This window comes from Herpailurus yagouaroundi, unplaced genomic scaffold, assembly GCF_014898765.1.
Source record: "Herpailurus yagouaroundi ecotype Mexico unplaced genomic scaffold, PumYag 77, whole genome shotgun sequence".
In the NCBI taxonomy this organism is placed as follows: Eukaryota; Metazoa; Chordata; class Mammalia; order Carnivora; family Felidae; genus Herpailurus; species Herpailurus yagouaroundi.
Window position 1 is genome coordinate 11,141,547 of NW_024412388.1, and position 23,247 is coordinate 11,164,793.

Below are 23,247 nucleotides of genomic sequence, written 5' to 3' on the forward strand. Positions count from 1 at the left end.
AAGAAATGTTTTCACTCAGAGTTTCAAAAGCACAAACATGCAAAAGTATAGCCTTGGAGAGCGTGGGGGACAGTCATCTGTGTCCCCACCACCTTCTAGCGAATGCCCCCTCTCCAGTGGAGATACCCCCGGGGAAAAAGAAAGTGTAACTGCCCCAATTGTCGTAGAACCTGAATAATGAGGGTTCATGAAATGAGCCAGAAAACTCGTGAAGCCTTGATGCTTCTGTTAATTTTACCAATCATAATGCCAAGTCTCAGGGACAGAAACCCAGAACAAGGACTATGAGCGCCACCTGGTGGCAAGGCCCCCTGCGCCCTCACTTGCATTACCTGAGTGCGTCCCGCCCCCGGGGGGCCCCATCATTTTTTACGCTTCACCTACAGCAGGATAAGCGTGTTAACAGGAATCACGGCACTTCTGCCTAACGGTCACACTGGTGTTGAAGTGAGCCGCGGCAGGGCTTACGAATGCCCGTGAAAATACTGCCAACCTACCTTCCTCGCCCCCGACAGACTTGAGAAGCCGCAGGTAAAACACACCTGGTGAGGTCAGAGGGTAGTCACGGCTCCTCCCCGTATGCCGTGTGCCAGGCGTGATCCGAGCACTTGTCCGTGCCCTAACTTACGAAAATCCCTTTAACCATCCTGTGCGGTTGGGACCACCATCACCCCACGTACAGAGTGAATCGGTGAGACAGAATCCGGTGTCCTCCCTGGATTCGTCAGCCTGTAAGTGCGGGAAACAGAAGCGGAGGGCTCCCGGGTCCACGCTGGGCTCTATGCTGGTTCCTGGAGCCATCCAGCAAGGTGGAAAGAGCTAGAACTGGGCACCTAGACACTAGTTGAATCATAACTCCGCTCCTGCCTAGCCACGTGATCCCGAGCAGGTGACCTCATCTCTGCGAGACTCTGTCTGCTCAACGGGGGGAAATGGGAGAATTGACGGGAACCTCGGCCTTCTGCGGCGCTGTGACGAGCTGTCGAAGTGTCGTCTGTGAAAAGGCTTTGTGAGCTCCGAGCGTCCCACGAGACACGGGCTACTGTGGTTATCTTTTGAGTGAATTACTTTCGTAACCTGCTTCCCTTTCACGAACTTTGCTCTGCCATCCAGTCAGCGCCGGACGATCTGGAACCGACACTTGGTCTGTTTATGGCTGAGAGTCCAAAGGTGGTCGGGAGGTGTCTGAGGGATCAGGTATCCCCTGGTGACAGCTGCTCCTGGGCCACTTTCTGGGCGCAAAGATAAGGTTCATGTTTTCGTTCCATAGGACATGGTGATCACTGAAGGAACAGGCCCTCTCCCGTTCGAAGTCAAAAGCACGGCTTTCCCGACACCCCACCAAAGATCAATCCAAATCTGTTGCCCAACTGCGGAGAAGTACCAGCAGATCCGGCAGACCTGGGCAAGCCCCCTCTGACTGTGTGTCGCCTCCTCCCACAGATCAGTGCCCTGCAGAAAGGCTACAACCAGGTGCTCTGCCAGACCCTGTCTGAGAGGAACTCAGAAATCACATCCCTGAAGCACGAGGGCGAGAACCTGAGGAAGGACAATGCCGTCACCTCAGGTGAGCGCTCTCTGACCTGGGCCTGAGAGCTGATGCCCTCCCCCCTCCTTCCCAGGCCACGGCAGACATCGCCAGCTCACCACCGAGCCGCTGCTCCCTGATCTGGGGCACAGCCTCAGACACCTTCTCAGTGGCCTGTGTCAGTGAGTTCGAGTGCACCCTCGAGAGAGGGGTTTTGCCATCCAGTTTCTGGGGCAGGGCCCGGTAATTATTTGAGCCAAGGTTATCTCTTAGCTGTGTCTGCTGAGCGGCGGCCTCGGCCAGCTGGCCTTCGATGGCAAGCCCAAATGTGGACAAAGTGGGGTCACCACGTTAGGGCACCCATCATCTCGGCCATTTCACGCCAGTGCACTCAGGCCCCCGTGAAAATATTTTCTAGTTGGCCCACAGAGGTGGTTCTGTGCTAAAAGCCTTAGGGTGGGAACCAACTACACTGTCCAGGGACGGCTGTTTCTTAGCCTGGATCCCTTCATTCATTCAGCATGTTTATAGAGCACTTAGTAGGTGTCAGGCCCTGTTCTAGGCACTGGGGAGAGAGAGCCCTAAGCACACCCTCCCTGTACGCATCGGGTTCACACTTGGGAGTGAGTGACAGACACTAAAAGTAGGTAAATAAACGAGCCCATTTCAGAGAAAACTGGGCAGTGTGGCAGCCACATGCTTCGGGGGCTGAAGCAAAGGGAGAATAGCTCAGTGGGTAGGCAAGGACGGGTCTTTGAAGAGGCGAAAAGGAAGAGCAGTCAGGAAGCCAGAGGGAACAGTGTTCCTGGTAGGGAGATCACAAGTGCAAAGGGCCTGTGGCCATGTGAGAGGAGCTGAAGGTGAGTGTGGCTGGAGTCCAGGGAACAGGGGAGTGGGGAGGGCAGGGTCAGAGAGGGAGGCAGGGAGGAGGGAATAGATCCTGGGGAGGAGTCTGGGTTTTATTCTAAGGGTGATGGGAAGCCACTGGGATTTTTAGAGAGAAATCACACGCCTAGAGACCTGGAGAGGATGAAGCCATGAACAGAGGAAGGGAGGGGTGGAGCGAAGCAGGTGACTGGGGAGCAGGCAGTGAGCCTGGGTTGGGCGTATTGCTCTCACAGCACCCGGTACACAGCAGGAGACACGGCCATAGCTGTAAAAGCCAAGCTTGGCGCTGAGCCACGGCGAATCGCCATCTATCTCTATGTGAAACTTGTGGGCCGTGCACCGGGGCAGCCTGACCACCGGCTTTTCCTCTATCTCACTCTGCAGTTTACCACCCCTACCTGCACCCCACCCCCCGACTTGCCAAGCCTATTTATACTCTTCCCTGATTGACAACGCCCTCGGATATTTGCTGAGCACTTCCTGCAGGCCGGGTGCTGCTCTGGGCACCAGGAACATAACACGCTGAGCCCTTGTCTCCCTCCCCGACACCAGCCTGTCAGATCTCATCCATGCTTCAGGCCTCTCTTGGATACCACTTTCTCCACTCAGGGACTGGACAGACCCGGGTTGGGGTAACACTGGGGGTGGGCTGGACCCACTCAACGTGCGGTCCCCAGACCAGCCGCATCAGCACGCCCTGGGTCCTCGTGAGGACCACAGAGTTTCAGACCCAGCCCAGGCCTCCTGAACTGGAATCTGCCCTTCGGTGAGACCCACATGTGTCCTGCCCACATTCAAGTTTGAGAAGCACCGGGCTGGGCTGGGCTGAGCCTCGGGGGCTTACAACAGACGGGCTCATGTCTTGTTTCCATCTGGGGTCCATCATGGGTTAGCAGGGGCCTGGCCCGTGCCGTAGCCCCTCGGGGACCAGGCTGACACAGGCCATCACAGCGCCTGCTTCCGCGATGAGAGAGGCCAGAAAAACCTACAGGTCAGATGGGATAGCAGGGACTGGATTGGCTCTCCTGCCTGAAACAACCACAAGAAGAAAAAAGGCATCTGAAACGATTATTCCCACGTGACAGTGATCCAGGGGAGAGGGAACAAAGCAGACGATCGCCCCCGCTTACTGCCTGCAGACGGGCTCCAGACCACAGCATGGGAAGGAGAACCCAGGCACAGCCCAGTGGGCCCCCAGGTTGAGGGGACGGCATTGGAGAGGCCCACGCAGCCACAGTTTGCTGGGCAGAGTGCCCGGGAGGAGAGGCTGTGCAGAGAGACCGCGCCCGGTGACCTTTAGAGGGTCCCCCCCCCCCCCCCGCCAGTCTTCAGCCGAGTACCGAGAAGCATACACACGCGGACAGGGAAAGAGGACCCAACCGATGCAGAGCGAACAATCTCAAAGCTCACACGGGCCTGGAATGGTTCACTGTCCCAGCATCCGGAACAGAGAGGCTTCCTAATACACACGGTATCTGGTAGAGACTCAAACAGGGGTTGCCTCGCTTTCCTTTCGGGGCCGCGGCCGCAGCCATGAGCGTGCTCAGGCTTCGAAAGAGGCTTGCCTCCCGGGTCCTCCGCTGTGGCACAAAGAAGGTCTGGTCGGATCCCAGTGAGACACATGACACCGCCAATGCCGGCTCCCACCAGCAGATCCGGAAGCTGATCAAAGATGGGCTGATCATCCAGAAGCCTGTGACCGTCTGTTCCGGGGTTCGGTGCCGGAAAAACACTTCGGCCCGCCAGAGAGGCAGGCATCCGCACACTGGTAGGGAAAAGGTACCGCCAGTGCTCGAATGCCTGAGACGTGACCCGGACGGGGAGGACGAGAATTCCGTGTCGGCTGCTCAGAAGATACCGTGAATCTAAGCAGATGGCCCGCCACACGTGTCTCACAGCCCGTACCTGAAAGCGAAGGCTAATGTGTTCGGAAACAGGCACACTCTCACGGAGCGCATCCAGAAGCTGGAGGGAGGCAAGGCTCGCAAGAAGCTCCTGGCTCACCCCGCGGAGGCCCGCAGATCTAAGACCAGGGAAGCCCGCGAAGGGCGGTGAAGACTGGCTCCAGGCCCAAGAGGAGGAAATCGCCAAGACTCTGTCCAAGGAGGAAGAGGACGAGACCAAGAAAGAAGCCCCTCTCTGTCGTCTGTACATTGTGGCTTCAGCAACAACACAGATCAATTATTCAAGAAAGCAAACCTTTATCTGCAACAAAAAGAAAAAAAGAAAAAGAAAACCAAAACGTGTTGTCTCAGTTGTAAGGCCAAATTACATCCCGGTGAAAGTTCTGGTCCCTCCTCACAAAGCATGAAGGCAAGTCCCAAAGGGACCGACCTGTTTTCGGAGTAACTTCACCGTGTCCTGTGACAGAGCCTATCGTTGAAAGGAAATTCTGGAACATCTTGTTCCTTATTTCACGTACCTTCTTGATTGTTACCTGCCGACAAAATTGGGCATAATTGGAAAAGAACCATGTGAGATAATCCAACCCCACAGCACCTCTGCCCTCTTCTTTCCACTTGTCCTCAATACGAGAGCCCAGCAATGTATGAGTTACCTACTGCTACGTAACCGCTTATCCCAAAATGCAGTGGCCGAAACAACAACCACTGTTTAGCGTCTCATCCAGCGTCTGGAGCTCGGGAATCTGGGGGTGACTTGGTTCTCAGGGTCTCCCATGAGGCGCAGTCAAGATGTTGGCTGGGGCAACTGTCCCATCATCATCATCTAAAGCCCCAACAGGAGCCAGAGGATCTGCTTCCGGAATGGCTCGCCCGTGTGGCTGTTAGTTGGAAGCCTCCACTCCCCACAGCGCGGGCCTCTCCCTTGGTGGCTTGAGTGTCCCCACAACGTGGCGGTGGGCTTCCTCCGCTAAGTGAGTGATCCAGCAGAGAGCAAAGGGGAAGCCGCAACGTCCTTTGTGACCCACCTAGGAAGTCCCATCTTTTCTGTAGTATCATTACTGATTAAACACCTCAGCCCTACCCGTGGTGGGAGGGTGCTGTGCAAGGGCCTGATCTGGGAGGCGGGGATCACTGGGGCCATTTTAGGAGCTGGCTACCACAAAAAATAGTAGGTGCCACCATGTGGCAAACACTGTGAGTTAGCCACTCTCCTATGTTCTCTATATGTTTTTAAAGCCTCATAATCACTCTGTGGGGGAGATACAGTGAAAGGTACTCGTAAGGAAAGTAACAGGTCCAAGAACGCTAAGTGGTAGAAACAGGTTCCAAAGTCAGGCGAGCGCGAATCCCGCCCCTGACAGCCTCCTTCTGCCACAAGCCTTTTGTGGCTCTGGTGAAAAGCTCCTGGTGCTCCCCTGTTCTGGGCCTTTGGTCCCGAGGTATGTTCCCCATGGCGTGTCCTCTCCTGCCAAACCTGAGCCCACAGGGGCCCCGAAAGGCTTTCCGTCTCACGGCGACACTCGCTGACTTCTTGTTCCCACTGAGGTCTTAAACACCGTTCAGCTCACTTCAGTGTTATCCCTGTCCCAGCTCCGGGAGCCTGGACGCATCCTCCTCGGGTGTAGACGAGCACCAAGTGTGGCCGGGGCTTGGAAGGGGCTCGGCCACGGGTTGGCTGAGAGCTGTGGTGACAGTAAGTCTTACTGCCTCTTTGACCTCTGCGGGTCTTTGCTTTTCTCTTTAACAGGGATGGTGTCATCTTTGCAAAAGGAAGTGTCAACAAGGGATGAGCAAATTCAGCAACTCACACAAGAGGTGAACCAACTAAAAAGTGAGAACAAAGAAAAGGAACATCAGCTTGAAGCCCTCAGCTCCAGAGTGAGTGTCAGGTCACCATCACCATAGTGATGCCCCCCCAAAAAGCAACCAGCAGAGTCCTATGACTCATCCCCTTTAACCTGGACCCCAGCTTCGAATGCTACTGTCTCCTCTCCCACCACCACGAGAGGAGGCTGGTGGCCAAGGGCATAGGGAAGGCACAGGGAGTCCGACTGGAGGGTGGCCCAAAACACGAAAGGCACACGAGGGGCCAGCTTCTCTGCAAGTTAAGGAGCTTTTTAAATTTTTTTTTTTCTTTTTTTTCCAACGTTTATTTATTTTTGGGACAGAGAGAGACAGAGCATGAACGGGGGAGGGGCAGAGAGAGAGGGAGACACAGAATCGGAAACAGGCTCCAGGCTCCGAGCCATCAGCCCAGAGCCCGACGCGGGGCTCGAACTCCCGGACCGCGAGATCGTGACCTGGCTGAAGTCGGACAGGAGCTTTTTAAACGTAACTTTGACTCTGCAAATGCGTCCTTCAATCCTGACTTTATTTTTTTTTAACGTTTATTTATTTTTGAGACAGAGGGAGACAGAGCATGAATGGGGGAGGGTCAGAGAGGAGGGAGACACAGAATCTGAAACAGGCTCCAGGCTCTGAGCTGTCAGCACAGAGCCTGACGCGGGGCTGGAACTCACAAACCGCGAGATTATGACCTGAGCCGAAGTTGGACACTTAACCGACTGAGCCACCCAAGCACCCCATAATCCTGACTTTAGACTCCTGATCCTGTAGAATAAGGTGTTTATTTGTTTGTTTGTTTGTTTGTTTGTTTTGAAAGAGAGAGAGAGCATGAGCAGGGGAGGGGCAGAGAGAGGGGGAGAGAGAAAGAGAGTCCCAAGCAGGCTCCGAACTGTCAGCGCGGAACCCAGTGCGGGGCTTGAGCTCACAACCATGAGACCAGGACCCGAGCGGAAATCGAGTCAGACAGTCAACTGACTGAGCCCCCAGTCGCCCCCAGGAAGGTTCCTCGGTATTTGTGTGGTTTGTCTGTTTCCCTGAGTCGAGGTAAAACCGAATAGCTGTCATCTCAGGCGACAGCTCAAAGATTCACAGTGGTCGTCTGATCAGGGTTACGGGGGTGGAGACAGATCTTGGAGTTGCAAAGATAAGGCACAAGGAGTAACATCTGGTGCTTAGCACAACGCTGTTTGGAACTGAGAAAAGGCAGAGCATCAGCTTTGGGGCCGGACAGACCGGGATCCGATCCCTGAGCTTTCTTCTGTGGTAACGGAACGGGTCTCCATTTCCACATCTGTGAAACGGGGGAAAACAGAGGCATTTTCTGAGAAGTGGGATGCTGATTTCAGTCGTGCTCTTCTGCCTCTGCGCCTGGCCAGCCGCCTGGTGAGCCCTGCACCGTCATTTCTCCCAGGCAGACTGAAGCCCTGGACACGGGGGGTCACAGCTTTATGGGGGCGCGTGCGGATTGCCAAGGGGAAGAGATACGGGAAAACAGCGCCTGTTTGATTATCCAACTTCCTGAAGTACATTTGGATTCTTTTTCTCCCCATTTCCCCCTCCTCATCGCCCTTGAAATGAGGGATTTCTTCTCCACTCTCAGGCCCCCAAGGGTGAGGCTCTCGTGAGCCTCTCAGATACCCGTCTTTCCTTTTTCTCCTTCCCTTTGTCACGCGTGTTAATTTTAGGAAAAGAAGTAGATGAAGTTGAAAAGCAAAATTAAAGAGCTAGAAAAGACAGTGCTACCCCTAGAAATCCACATTGATATTTGAATGTATATTAAATTCCAGACTTGTTTCCATCTATTATAAATTTTTTAAAAATATTAAAAATTTTATACTATACATAATTTTTTTTATATTTTAACTACTTAGTGTTTTCCCGTGTTAATAAATAAAAGCTCCTATCATGGGTCCTAAAAGCTACAAAATATCTCACTGGTCCTAAAAGTTACATAATATTTTCCTGGATGTGCACAAGGTAATAAAACGATCCAGTTATCAAGCATGGGTTGTTTCTTTTTTTTTTTTTTTTCCTCCTTTTTTTTTTTTCTCTGTTGCTAACAATACTGTGAGGAACACCCTTGAACCTACAGATTTGTTGATTTCTCTGATCATCATCCTTAAGACATACTACTAAAGTGGGAATTTCTGGGTCAAAAGAAGGCACATCTTTAAAAAATTTTTTTTTCAATGTTTATTTATTTTTGGGACAGAGAGAGACAGAGCATGAACGGGGGAGGGGCAGAGAGAGAGATACAGAATCGGAAACAGGCTCCAGGCTCCGAGCCATCAGCCCAGAGCCCGACGCGGGGCTCGAACTCATGGACCGCGAGATCGTGACCTGGCTGAAGTCGGACGCTTAACCGACTGCGCCGCCCAGGCGCCCCATATCTTTATGTTCTGAATGCGTGTTGCCAGGCTGCCCTCCAGAAAAAGCTGTTTCCTTTCGGGGCAGATGTGTCTCTGAGATGTGACTCACAGAAAGCTCTAAGAGCCTTCCAGGTTCACTTACAAAGCTCCTCTGTGTATTCCTGAAAGCCACTTTTTGCTGGTCACAGAGGAAAACACACCCAATTCCTCCACCCTTAGTATCCAGACTCTGCAAAGCTGGGTCTGCCCTGTGGTGTAGATTGCTGACTCTTAAAAGTAGAATTTAGGGGGCACCTGGGTGGCTCAGTCGGTTAAGCGTCCAACTTCCGCGCGGGTCACGATCTCGCGGTCCGTGAGTTCGAGCCCCGCGTCAGGCTCTGGGCTGATGGCTCAGAGCCTGGAGCCTGTTTCCGATTCTGTGTCTCCCTCTCTCTCTGCCCCTCCCCCGTTCATGCTCTGTCTCTGTCTCAAAAATAAATAAACGTTAAAAAAATTTTTTTTTAATAAAAAAAAAAAAGAAGAATTTAGGGGCACCCAGGTGGCTCAATCAGTTGAGCATCTGACTTCGACTCGGGTCATGATCTCATGGTTCATGGGTTCAAGCCCCACGTCAGGCTTTGCGCTGACAGTGTGAAGCCTGTTTCAGGTTCTCTGTCTCCCCTCTCTGCCCTTCCTCCACCCCTGCTTGCTCGCTCTCTCTCTCTCTCTCCCTCTCAAAAATAAATAAACATTTAAAAAAAAATTTTTTAAAGAAGAATTTGGACATGTTCTCCCCAGAACTCGTGAGAGGGTGAACTAGGAACTCCATGCATCCGTCCGACACAAATGGCCTCGCCTCCATTGGAATTTGGGGATGTGATTGGATTAAACAACAGGAACTGTTCTTAGGGGCAAATATGGGGACTCTGGACCCACGGCCAACCCCGCGGCCTGTTGACCTTTCTCTGTGTAGTGCTACATGCTGAAAGAAGAACTGAGAAAGGAGGATTCTCAGAAGGAGCACCAGGAAGCCCAAGGGAAAGAGTTAAAACTCTGCAAAATTGTGAGTTGAACCTCCTCCCTCCTAGGTGTCCCCAGAAAGGCTAGACTTTGACCTTCAGGGTTTTGGGGGTGTTGGGGAGGGGTTCCTTGGCCCATTGGATAGCACGAGCTCGGGACTTCAATGATGGGTTGTTAACATCGTCTCCTAATTCTTTGAAATGCTGCCTCCAGCCCCAAGGAAGAGATGGGTGAAAATAGGGAGGCAGGATGCTCTGGGCGTGGGTTCTGGCCACCTCACCATGTTCGCCCTGGAGCCGGGCAGGAGCTGGGCTGGGCTGGGCTGGGGACACACTCTGTGGCCCCTGCCCCTGGCTCTGTGATGCCCAAACCTTCCTGTTCCACCGTCTCAGTTTATCACAGGCACGGGCACTGTCATTAACAGGAAATTCTCCCTGAAGTATTTTTACTGGAACATAACAATTTTACACCAATTCATAAAAACAAAGCAGAAAAAAAGAGGTATCATTTGGCTTTATAGACGATGACTTTGGAAACAAATAACAACAAAAATACGAGTACTAAAATGAAATCGTTCATTCCCTGTGCCAGCCGAATCCTCTCGCATGTATGTTTCCATTCATTGGGAAATACAGCGCCTTAGACACCGGGAGACGTGCTCTTCTCTGTGTTAGGAACGTTGCTGTTTTCTGCCTCAAGGGGGAAAAAAGAAAAATTTCCTTGTCCTGTCCTTCCAGACCGTGTCCATTGTGTCATCCAAGCAGCCCTTGTTTAGACTGATTTCGAGAAGAGTTTCTCAGAAGAGTTTCTGATGAGTTGATGGACATCTTGTACTGTTTAATGCAGGGTCCATGCTGATTTTCAAAAGAAACTAATCATTTTCCTATACCCAATTTCCCATATATCAATTGAAAAAAACATCTACTTTGCCCCGCAGATGTAGAATTTTCCCCCAGGGGAAGCAATTAAGCTCATACCAGATTAGGTTTCTGCCTTAATGAACCCAAGGAAATGAGCCATAGAGATTCAGAAGATTCAGCAACTCTTACTTCCTGTTGTTGAAACTCTTTCAGCAAATCCAAGACATGGAGAAAGAATTGAGGAAGCTCAGGGAGGAGCTGAAGAAGAGTTCTACTGAACAGAGCATGATCTCCAAAACGCTGCGAGAAAAGAGTAAGGTAAGACAAGGACGGGGTGGCCCAGTGACTGCCCTGGGCCCAGGCTCTCTGCACTCATCGTCTCCATGAATCTCACAGCGACCCCGTGTGGTCGATACTGGTATTAACCCCACTTCAGGGCTGAGAAACTGAGGCTCGCAGAGGCAAAGGACATTCCCCAAGTTCACACAGGTAAAGTATCTGTACGACTCAGAACTTGGACCCAGGTCTGTCTGACTCCAGTGCTCCCACGTGTAACCACTAGTCTAGACTGACTGCCACTCTTGTAAAAATTATCCAGAAGAGAACCGATCCATTAAACCAAGCTTGCCAATGATGTCGTTCAAACTTAAGTGGTCTTTGGGTTGTTTCTTGGCCGCGTGTTCTCTCAGTCATTGAAGGGGTATATTTTTTAAAAATCTCACGATTGCGGATTTGTGTGTTCTGCTTTGAGTATCGCCAGCTTTTGCTTTGTGTGTCTTGAGGTTACGTTACCAGGTTCACTTGATCTTAGCCCAAAGGCCGAGAAGCGATACGTTACTGGGTCCGTATAAAGTGAGAATTTTAATACTGCTCGGTGGAAAAAAATCCCTTTGCTTATCATAAAATGTCCCTCTTAACTCTAGTAGTGTTTTCCCCTTAACGTCTGCTTTGCCAATAATCTAAGCTACACTGGCTTTTTTTGGTTAGAATTTTCATAGCGTATCTTGCTCCTACTTTCTCTGTCAGTCTTTAAGTTTTAGACCTATCTCTTCTAAGTAGCATATCGTCCTTATAAAATCCACTTTGACACTCTTTGCCTTTTAGCCCGTTTATATATGACGTGGTTGCTGGTGCACTGGGGTTTCAATCTATGTTCCTGCTCATGGCCACCTGTACGATCTAGGCAATGTTCCCTTTACTTCCTCTCTTGCCCTTTTTTGAGTTAGTGGTTTCCTGTCGTTCCCTTTTTCTCTCTATGAGCTTGGAAAATCTTTTTTCTTTTACTACTCTTTTAGCAATAGCAAGACCACAGCATTCAGCCTTGACTTCCCAAAATCCAATATTAATTGAGTTCTTCACTCTTTAACTATTCTTAGAAAGGTCAGCCTAACGACTATAATCTGCGTTTTTGACTTAACCAAGATCCAACATTAGCTGATAATTGTGCCCTTCTCCTTGATAAGGCAGTGACTTTAGAACACTAACTTCCCTCGCCCCCTCCAGATTTGCATGCTGTTGTTACCATTTCTAAACTATTCCCTACGTTTTAAACCCCAGAAGACCTTTATCAGTATTTCTACGTAGTCAGTATTCATACCCGCACATTATGTTTTCTGCTGTCTTTTCTGCATCTCTGATCATCCATCTGGGATCATTGTTCTCCTGTTTGAAGAACATCATCCGTGTTTTCCTTCGGCGTGGCCGTGCTGATGACAAATTCTCCCAGATTTCCACACACACGCACATCTTTGGAAATGAATATTTAACCTTCGTTCTTAAAACACATTTTGACTGACTGTCAACTTAGCAATAGCATTCTTCAGCACCTTACGGATAGCATTAGGCCCATCATCATTTCATTGTCTCTTGGATCATGTTGTTTCTCTTTACAAGTCATTTAGAAGCCTAGGGGCGCCTGGGTGGCTCAGTCAGTTAAGCGTCCGACTTCGGCTCAGGTCATGATCTCAAGGTCTGTGGGTTCGAGCCCCGCGTCAGGCTCTGTGCTGAGCGCTCAGAACCTGGAGCCTGCTTCCGATCCTGGGTCTCCCTCTCTCTCTCTCTCTCTGCACCCCCCACTCTCACTTGGTCTCACTCTGTCTCTCAAAAATAAATAAACATAAAACAATTTTTTAAAAAAACAAACCTCAATAAAAAAGATGTGTAACCGTGGGGCCTTTACGTAATCTACCTTCTCTGGCCACTTGTAACTTTTTCTTTTCCCTTGATTTTTAGCAGCTGTATTATGATTTATTTGGGCGTGGGTTCCTTTTTACTTACCTCGCTTGGAGTTCTTGTGGGCTTCTTGAATCCTCGGCTGGGTGTTTTGCATCAGTCCGGCCCTCAGGTGCCATACCACACAGGCGGCGGGGAGCTGCCGGAGGCTTGTGAACAGGGAACTGGCGTGATTGCATTGTGGTTGGTGATACCGATGGACACGATGGCCATAACCCCTCACGTACCAGGCTTTGTGCCAAACATTTCGTCCCTCTCAAGCGTTTATCCTGTCCAGTTTACGGAGTTGGGGATCGGGGCTCCCAGTTCCTGGTAAGGTGACCAGCCCACGGCCACGCTGTCAGCGGGTGGCAGAGCCGGGACGGGAGGCCAGGTGTGTCTGGCTCCAGACACAGAGCGTTTCCGTCGCTGCAGAAAGTTCTGCCAGACCGAGCTGCTCCGTGGCTTGGTCACTCTCACAGCACCATGAAGAATGTGCTGGAAGGAAAGAAACGAGAGGGAGGAGGCCACTTCTCGGGGCCCAGAGGTCCTCAGTGCCTGGAGAGGAGATCCAAGCACGGGCTTGGAGATCGCTGGGCGTGGGAGATCGAGCAGGGAGGCGGCGGAGGACGACCCCGAGTGTTGGGGTGGGGAACGGGGGTGCCATCCACCAGATGGGGAGCGCGGGTGAGGGCAGGGTCCTCTGGGGCTGCACTGGGCTTTCAGAGCATATAACAAAGTCTGCTGAAATAGAAGTCGGAGCGTGTTTAGGTGTGGGGGGATGTACGGGGAGGAAGCGAAGGCCCCGAGAGGCTGGGTGGCTTTTCCGAAGTCCCATTGCTTGTTCCGGGCTCTTTTGCTGAACCCCACTGCTCAGAACAAAGCTCTACAGGGCTCTTCTGAGCCTTTCACATCTGTGGCTTCCCTCTTCAGCCCCACCGAGAAACAGCTCGTGAAGTTGTTTCAGCACCGCACCCTCACGTTTATTCAGGGGAGTTTGCTGGCTGGCCCAGTAGTGCCGGGGCCCTGGGCCCGACAGGTGCTCCCAAAATGTTCGAAAACGAACAGCGCAGCCGCAGGGTCCCATAAAAGCCAGCAGAGGGCAGCATCGAGCACCCGAAACCTCCCCTCGCCTTGACTATGATCCAAGCAAGGGGGGAATAGATGGGCAGGTTTCCCCGCTGCAAACTCCTTCTTTTCAGGCTGTGCTTCTTAAAAGACATTGTTTAGCAACTCCCTAAAGTTCACCGGTGAGTGCTGAAGGCAGCAATGACAAACAGTTACGATAATAAGCCCGATAAGGCACATGGTGGACGTTCCTGTCCACTTTCACAGGTTGCAACAGCTGGTGCATTTATAGACCCTCAAGCAGCACTGGTGCTACTCTAAACATTTTAAATCCCCGTAATAACCCTACGAGGCATACTAGGATCATCATCCCCATTTGACAGATGAGGACACTGGTTGCGGTGGTCACAGCACTTGCTGGGGACCCAGCAGAGGTTTGGAGCCTGCGATAGGATGCATTTGAGCCCGGGGTGCAGAGCTCGGCCCTTTCCCCTGGAGAGGGGTGGCTCTTGTGAGCCTGCCTCCACCCTGTGTGTGACTGTGACCCCCACCACCTGGGCTGCAGCCGCCCCTGCCCCCCCGGGACTCCCCGCCCCCACCACAGGGCCATTAGACCTGCTAGAGGAGTTCCCCTGGAGTGCGTTATCCCATTAGCAGCGAGCACATGCTTTCATCATCATTTCAGGTTGAAGAGAAGCTTCAGGAGGATTCCAGAAGGAAATTGCTCCAGCTGCAAGAAATGGGGAACAGAGAGAATCTCATTAAAGTCAATTTGGAAAGGGCAGTAGGTCAGGTAGGCGAGCTCCAGAGCCCCCTTCAGCGGCCCACCCACGTTCCCCCTGGGTCCTCTGCACCCAAGCAGCTGGTGGGGACGAGTGAGGAGGGCGTCGGCCTCGGTTGAATCCTCCCTCTTATCCCAGAGGAGAAACTGTGTGTGGCTCCTGTACCCCCGTGGGCACCCCGAATAGGCTTTTACTGCTGGGCAGCTGCCCACACAAACAGTTCGCCATTGTCTAAGGCCCAGGCAGCCCGTCCCGGCTCCGTGCTGGCCCCAATTACCCCGCCATGCGGTTCCCTCTTGGGAAGAGTTTGAGCCTCTTGATCCCATGGTGTTTCTAATCCTTTCTTCCTCGCATTTTTTTTTTTTTTGTCCTGACATTTAACATCATTTTTCTTCCTCTGGGCCCCCCCGCAGATGTCAGAGTCGGTGTCCTTAAGGAAATAAAGTAACACCCCAGAATGTCAAAGCTCACGCTAGATGAGGAAGTCCCTGGGCAGGGTGGTGAGCAGGCTGACGGGCTGGTCTGGGGATGCCATTTCTGTAATACTCGGGCCCCAGGTGGCCCAGTGGCCCTTCCTCTTATGCGTGACACAGATGTGAGGGCCAGGAGATGCAGACGAGACTTCACCGAAGGCTAAGGGAGAGCAAACAGGAAGCCAGGATGGGGGCACTGACCCTCCAGAATATGGCCCTCCAAGGGCACCCGACCCTGGACTTCTCAAGGGGTTCTCTCCTGGCAAAGCACGGCTCCAGGCAACCCAAGAACAAGTTGTGCGTGTATGTGTTGGCGCCATTGTTTTTCTGGCAAAGAGGGTTCACCGTGTCGCTCGTTGGATCCTCAGAAGGGTCTGCGAACCACCCAGAAAAGTTAAGAACCACGCCTCCATCCCACGTGGCCCGGCTCCCAAAGCCCGTCCGAGCCTTAAGTGGGCAGCGTGACCGGGCTTTGTCAGAGGCGCATACAAGTTTAGTAACAATGCTGACTATTGGGCAGATCTTAAAGCCCCTTCAACAAATGTCCCCCTTCTCCAGTGCCATCCCCGCGAGGTGCCACCACTCAGCGAGGGCAGAGAGCCCACCGGTCTGAGCCTTCCTTTGTGCACCTTTTCTGCACTCGGTAGTCCCCAATGCACACCTGGTCCGAAGGCGTGATCTTTGTCACTTGCCCAGGCACCAAGGTCCGGGTTGTGGCTCTGGGGAGAAGTCATCCCGGAAGGCCCTCAGAGACATTGAGAGCCCTCCGGGTCCAGACTCAAAAGACAGAGCATGAGCCCTCTCTCTGCCACCTTCCCATCCCACGCCCTTATTTCCATGGCCCTGTTCTCTGTCGGAGACTCTGCCCCTCCCCAGCTCCAGGCCTGAGCCCATCGTTCAGGAGGACCTACCCCTCCACCCCCGAGCTGTGCTCTCTTCCTGGGCTAGTTAGGACCCTCCCCTTGGCTGTGGATCCGGAGGATGGCCTGGAGTGCCTCGAGACTACCACCCTGCCCCCCATCAGCTTTGGGCCGGGTGATTGCAAGGGTGTCCCTAGAAGACTCACCGTTCCACTACTGGGTTCCCAGAACTCCCCAGTACATAGTAAACTTGTGCATATTAGGACCCTTTGACTTTTGTGTTGTGGTTTATTCACTTAGTTTTGAGAGAGTGAGCAGGGAGGGGCAGAGAGAGAGGGAGACAGAGAATCCCAAGCAGGCCCTGCTCTGTCCACGAAGAGCCTAATGCAGGGGCTTGAACCCACGAAGCATGAGATCATGACCTGAGCTGAAACCAAGAGCTGGACGCTTAACCGACTGAGCCACCCAGGCGCCCCGGGACCCTTTGACTTTTAAGTTGATTCGGTGGCACCTACGGTCCCTTCAGGGCTCCGTTTTAGAGGCAGTGACCGTATTTTACCAGCGAACCGAAACCCCGGGCCATGTTGGTACATTCCCGGAGAAAGGCGGGCTGCCTCTGCCCCCTCTTCTCGTGGAACTGGACACCTCAAGCTCGTCATTCTGTGTGCCCCGATCTAATCTCATTGTGCCATTTCGTCAGCTGCGATCTGAAAACACCCGCGCCAAGGAGGCGCTCGATAAAAGCCGGCTGAACCAAAGCAGAAGACTCGGCGTTTGGCCGACGACTCTGCATTCAAGCGTTCGGTGAATGGGGACTGAGGGCCTACTCCGTCAGGCACTGCACCGGGCTCTGGGGACACGAAGACCGTAGGCACAGTCTCCAGGACACGCGTGGTCCAAGGCCCAGAATGGCAGAAGGGAGCACACTGTTCTCTCCCCGGGCACCCGAGCTGATTGCACCATCTCCTCGGGCTGACAGCCTCAATATTTATTTCACAGCCTGGCGCCAGCTCAGCAATTATGGAAGAGCCTCCCGGCCCCAGACTCCCCGCCGGGTAATTGGCAGCAAGTGGCTCCTCCGAGGGCGCGAGCGCGTGCGCTGACCACGCGTGTGGGTTGGGTTAGGCAGGCAGACCCAAACAGTCATCAAAGCCTGCTGTCCGGCTCTCTTCCGCGGGCCCCGCCCCTTCCGGCGAGAGGTGACCGTTTCAGTGACCCGTGGCGACCACTAAAGGCGCGCGGACCCTTCTGACTCCCGGACCCCGGTGCTGGAAGTGCCACGCGCGGGCTTGCCGGCTCCGGGCGGCCCCGCCGACTCTTGTCGCCTTCCCTTTCTGTGCTACAGCTGGAGCATTTCAGAACTCAAATCATCAAGGCCACCTACGGACAGGTGAAGCCGTTCCTGGACAGATCCGTCACCGATCAGCAGGTTTGTCTGGAGTTTTCACTTCCTTCCCCGGGACCCGGGCCCCCAGACACGGGGAGCATATGTTTCTGGTTTTGGTTGATGGCACATATTTTTCACGCTGTTGCTACACCATAAAGATTTGTTTTGATTTTATGGGATTTCCTGGCTTTTAAAGTAAAAGCCAGTTAAACTCCCTTGAAACGTTTCTCTGAAAATCAAATTAAACCACTCAGGCCTATTTCTGGTCGCCAGACACACGCATTTACCCTTCGTTAGCACCTTAAAAAAAAGCGGGGGGGGGGGGGGCGGCCTCTCCGTAAACCGTGCCTTCCTTCCGAAGAGAAAATAGGGCAGTGGGGACGGACTTCTGGCTGTAATGACCGCCTCGTTGTCCTTCCCGACTTTCTTTCCATCCCTCTGTGTCAACACACATAAGAAACCACACCAGGACCTGCTCTACAGCGGCTGCGGACGCTGACCTTCTATTAATGAGCCCACAGCATCAGGCTCCGTGTTATGAATCACCACCACAGTGCAGAAGTACCTAGAACAGACCCGTGACAGCGTTACAGATCCTTGGCTCTTAAAAGTCATCTCTGATCCTGGGAAACACATCCTGGGGACAGAGCCAATGTTCTCCTCCGGAGCCATCCCCAAGGCGCACGTCAGGACCTCCCTTCTCACCTGTCGAGCCGGGAGCTTCAACCCAACGCCCCCAGCTCCCTTCCCAGAGCCGCCCTGTGCCGTAAACCTTTTTTTCCTTTTTTTCTCACCAGTTAATAGAGAAGATTACCCAGGTCATGGAGGACAGCATCAACCTTCAGCAGAAAAAATGGACCCTGCAGAAGGAGACTCAGCTCCACAGCTCCAAACGGGAGGAAATCACAGAGAACGTTGAGAAGCTGAAGACATCTTTAGACAACTGCCAGGTGGCCCCCCTCTGCTCTTTACAAACGTCTCTTTCACCTTATTTTTTTTTTTTAATATTTATTTATTTATTTATTTAGAGAGAGAGAGTTTGTGTGTGTGTGTGTGTGTGTGTGTGTGTGTGTGTGCGTGGAGGAGGGACAGAGAGAGAGACACAGAGTCCAAAGCAGGCTCCAGGCTCTGAGCTGTCAGCACAGAGCCCGACACGGGGCTCAAACCCACGAGCCGTGAGATCATGACCTGAGCTGAAGTCGGACGCTTAACCGACTTGAGCCACCCAGGCGCCCCTCTTTTCGCCTCATTCTTGTGCTGCTTGTGTGGGAAATTACCCAGCGCTTTTGGAGCAGATGGGGCAGAAATGCTCTGCTCTTTTTTCTTTTTGTCCTTTTCTCTTGTTGGAGAAACTTGTTTGGGAATAGAAAACAAAGAGCCCCAGGTGAACTTGGTGTGGCCAAGGGAAAGACGCCCAACACACTCCTAGCACTGACTTGGGGTAGTCCCCGACCCCAGCAGGAAAAAAAAAATAGCCCCCTAGTATTTCCAGAGAAACCAAAGAAATGTTCCTACTCTTTATTTGCAGCTTCTTTTTCTGCCCAGCGATGGAAAGCCTGGTGGTCTTTGTTGTCTGTCTGTCTGTCTGTCTGTTGCCCCTTTTGCTTTTGACTCCAGTGGAGACTGGGACCAGAAGTCGGCCTGAACCCCCAGGGCTCCCACGCGGGCACAGAGCCCATCGAGCAGACAGCCCTGTCTGCTTCCTCTGGAAATAAGCAGCTGCTATTTGGGGAGTCTGTGCAGACGCGGGCTCGTCAGCACCCTTTCAAATCAGGAAACCCCACTCTCTGGCCAGCCCCTCTGTTCATCTCCACAGGGAGTTTGACGTGCAGAAGCACCCAAATCTGGTTCTCGTTTCAGCCCGTGGTCCTGGGCGATTTGGCTTTGGAACTGCAGAGACCTAAAGGCGGGGTCTCTCTGACCATCCAGAGTCCAAATTAAGAGTCCAAACAAACAAACACACGAACAAAGGCAAAAGCGGCCCCGACACGGGGGGTAAATACAACGGAGCCCGCCCCGCGCGGCCAGCACGTGGCACGGCTTGTTTCACGGCAGGGTCGGGAGCGCGGCCGTCCGGGTGCTGGTTTCTGGCGCGCGTCTGGGCTCCTCATGGTGTCGTCTCTTGCCAGGCGTGCATGAAAATGTCCTGCTCTAGCAAGGACCTGAAGAAGGAGGTGGACGTGCTTCAGAGCCTTCAGGTGAGCCCGCCCGTTTCAGGGCTCCAGAAGGTGACACTGGACATCTTGCGCCTGGCGCTGTCCTGGCTGGAGGACACGGAGCGTCTCCTCGGGGAGGTCGGGATCCAGTTATCCAGCTCCGACGCAGGTGACGGGCGCTTTTTCCTTTTTTTCCTCTTCCTCCCATAGTTGCATGACTCTAAAATGTCGCGTTGAATCTTATTGCGAGGGGACATCTGTTGAGGAAGGCTTCTTAGGAACGTGGCCAAGAACTCCCTTCTCCAGACTGACTTGGAGAAGTGATTTTCCTGGGGTGGGGGAAAAAAAAAACAAGTGAGACATGATTACTGAAGAAAAATGAGACGTGACAGAGGCAAAAGGAAAACTAAATCAAAATTATGCTAAATCCTCCCTTTCAGAAGGAACTACCATTTTATATATATATGTATTTTACAGAGCAGTTTTAGGTTCACAGCAGAAGTGAGAGGAAAGTACCATACAGAGACTTCCGTGTGCCCCCTGCCCCCCGGCTTGCACAGTCCCCGCCTCCCGCTGTCAGGATCCGCCACCAGAGTGGTGCATTTGTCACAGCTGGGGAACCCACACTGACACATCAGTGCGAAACCCAGCCTCCATGCTTTGAGTTGGGGTTCGCTCTCGGTGTCGCACATTCTAGGGGTTTGAACAGGGGTATCATGACGTGTATCCACCATCGTCAGGGCACGCAGGATAGTTCCATTGCCTTCAAAATCCTCTGCTCTTCACCTGTCCGTCCCTCCCCCACGCCCCAGCCTCCAGCTCCTTTTTACCACGGTTTTGCCTTTTCCAGAATGCCGTGCAGTTGGAATCCTACCACCTCTCAGATCGGCTTCTTTCTCTTTCTAATCTACATTTAAGTTCCCTCCATGTCTTCTCATGACTTGCTAGCTCACCTCTTCTTAGCACTGAATGATACTCCACTGTCTGCACGTACCACAATCTGTTTAGCCGTCCATTTACCCCTTTGAGTAAACCCCGGAGGGTATGATTGCTGGAGCATGTGGTAAGAGGATGGTTGGTTTGGAGAGAAACCACCAAACTGTCTTCCAAAGGGCCTGCCCCATTTTGCATTCCCGCCAGCAGTGAGTGAGAGGGTTCCCGATGCTCCACATCCTTGCCAGCATTTGATGTTGTCATTGCCGTTGTGTTTCGGGCGTAACTTCCACAGCATCTTCCCGGGGAAACAGCTATGTGGTTCTAGGCGAGTAACTTACCTTCTCTCTGCCTCAGTTTGCTTGCCTGTAAAATGAGGATAATAAGGAATACCCACCGCAAGGCTGTTGTGAGGACTGAAAAATATTGGTATATGTAAAGTACTTAGAATAGTATCTGGCACAGAATAGGCGCTACCTGTACATTTTTTTTTATCGTGGGCATTTAGGTTGTTTCCCGTTTTCCATACTCACAGTGCTGACGTGAACACGACTGAACACGTATCTCGTCGCCTTATCTCTATCGCCTTCTAGGGGGAAGGACATTGAACCGTTTTCACTCAACAAAGTTTCATTGCGTGCCTACGAGACACCAGCCCTGTGCAGGGCAGAGATGTAGTGGGGTCAGAAGCAGGTGAACTCCAGGTGGAGGGTGTATGGGTGTTCGCTGTAAAATTCCTCTAACTTTGTCTGAAATTTTTTTTTTTAATTTTTTTTTTTAACGTTTGTTTATTTTTGGGACAGAGAGAGACAGAGCATGAACGGGGGAGGGGCAGAGAGAGAGGGAGACACAGAATCGGAAACAGGCTCCAGGCTCTGAGCCATCAGCCCAGAGCCTGACGCGGGGCTCGAACTCACGGACCGCGAGATCGTGACCTGGCTGAAGTCGGACGCTTAACCGACTGCGCCACCCAGGCGCCCCTGTCTGAAATTTTTTGTAGTGAAATATTGAGGGGGCATAGGCACCGTCCCTGCCCTCACAGACCTTGTGGTCTTGGGGAGGGGAGTTGGGCATTAACTGAAAACTCACGCGCACATAAAACTTGGATGGTGACAGGTGCTACAAAGGAGAAGCACGGGACTCTGAGCCGGTCAGGGAGGGCAGGGTAGGAGGACGCGTAGGACGCGTAGGAGTTATTTGGCAAAAGGGGGAGGGGAGGGGAGGGGAGGGAAGAGAATTCTGGGCCAAGAGAGCTGTGTGGCAGTGGGGAGGGGAGCATAAAGAACAGAAGGGTCTGAAAGAAATGGGGGTGGGAGGTGGGACAGGGCTGGCAGGGGAAGTGGGCGGGGGCTGTGCCCCGCGGGCTGGCAGGGCCCCCTGTTAGAAGCCCTGCTTTATCCTAAGAGCAGCAAGGAGCCAATGAAAGGCTTTAAGTAGGAAACGGACGGAACAGGTTTGCTTTTGGAGATAACGGTCTCAGCTGGGAGTGGAAAATGTGTGGGAAAATGGCCAACACGGAGCACCAGGGAATCGTTGGGATGCCGTCCCAGGAGATGATGGTGGCTTTAGGGCAGGGGTGGGATAGGGAAAGAGAGAAGGTCCCCAGGCACATCAACAGCCTCTGCGGCAGAATTGGATATGGTTAGAAGAGAAGTGACAGAGAGAAGGGAGTCTATAGACCTCCAGGTTTCTGGCTTGTGTGAAAGGACAGACGCGCTTCCTTCGCTAAAATCCAGTCTAAGGAGCGTTGCACGAAGACCAGGTTTGAAGGAGAAGATGAGTGTGAGGTGCCTGTGAGACATTCCAGATGGGGTGCGAAGGATGCAGCTGTTACCCTGTATGTCTAATCTGGAAATAGATGTTAGTAGTGGTATTTCTCCAGAACCCAGAAAGGCATATACCACATAATGGGTGCCTACAAAAAGCATCATTTCCATCCCAGTAACAGTGGGGCCAAGCCATGTGTGTACTGTCCCCTCCCCATGTCCAAGGCCATTTTAGTCTTTGTAGCTTATGTCCAGAAATCTAGTCATATACATGCTACCATAAAGAGAAGTGAATTATAAAGTGAATTATAAAGTCTCAGGCCAGCGATTCGAGTTATTTCAGGCAGCATTTCTCAGACCTGCCCTCTCAGGTCTGCAGAGTTCGTCGTATAACTAAGAAGCACTATGGATCTAGAAAAAGGAGGTAAAGAATGTAGTGTTCCCAAAATATATTTCTCCTTTTCTACTGTCCTTGCCCTCTTTGGGAATAATGTCCTATGGAACACCCGTGGGGGAAACACAGACTGTATTCCACGATTGCAACTACAAGGTCCTAAGGAGTCAGACAGGAAGCATGGCGGGTAACAACAAAAAGATCAATAAGTGGAGCCTGTCCTTCATTCCTTCAGCAGGAGAAGTTGATGGCAAGGGCATTTTCTCTTCCAGTACGGGCAGGATTATGGCAAGGTCCCAAAAGACTAAAAGAAAGGGATGGAGTAGAGAATTCTCTCTGTCCTCTGTGTTAAGGATTTCCGTACCTCATTCCCAGCCCAGAACCATCTACCCAAGGATGGCGGTGGCCGTGGTGGTGAGGGTGGTGAAAATGGTGAGGATGATGAGGACAGTCGGGGTCTGAGTAAGTAAGGACGGTGATGGTGGTATGGTGATGATGGCGGTGAGGAGGACAGTGGTAGTGCCGAGTACGACAGTCGTGGCGGTGATCAGGTTGCGATGGTGGCGATGGTAGAGGTGATAATGGCAATGGCTGCGATGATGGTGGTCACCATTCACGACTGAGCCCTTCTCCTCCAGAAGCTATTCTAAGCATTTCCATGTATCATTTCAGTTCATCCTCACAGCAACTCGGTGAGGCAGGTACTGTTATCCTCATTTTAGAAACGAAGAAACTGGCCCCAAAACTACTTTTATGAGTATTCCAGCATGATGAGGGGACTCAGGTACTTCACATCGCCGAGGCCAGCAGGGGGTCCCCGGTCA

The 23,247-nt window shown here is 52.4% G+C and overlaps 1 protein-coding gene and 1 pseudogene across 1 annotated transcript in view; both read left to right on the forward strand.

Moving 5' to 3' along the window:
* The window catches only part of LOC121027835 (forkhead-associated domain-containing protein 1), a 92,442-nt gene that overhangs the window by 15,436 nt on the left and 53,759 nt on the right, over positions 1-23,247 (forward strand). Inside the window, exons 5-12 of the mRNA XM_040471520.1 lie at positions 1,444-1,567; positions 6,068-6,198; positions 9,487-9,576; positions 10,607-10,711; positions 14,358-14,465; positions 17,133-17,216; positions 17,972-18,124; positions 19,304-19,499. Of these exons, the coding sequence (XP_040327454.1) occupies positions 1,444-1,567; positions 6,068-6,198; positions 9,487-9,576; positions 10,607-10,711; positions 14,358-14,465; positions 17,133-17,216; positions 17,972-18,124; positions 19,304-19,499 (991 nt within the window). The remainder of the gene's footprint in view (positions 1-1,443; positions 1,568-6,067; positions 6,199-9,486; positions 9,577-10,606; positions 10,712-14,357; positions 14,466-17,132; positions 17,217-17,971; positions 18,125-19,303; positions 19,500-23,247) is intronic.
* LOC121021515 (60S ribosomal protein L19-like) lies at positions 1,610-4,960 on the forward strand (annotated as a pseudogene).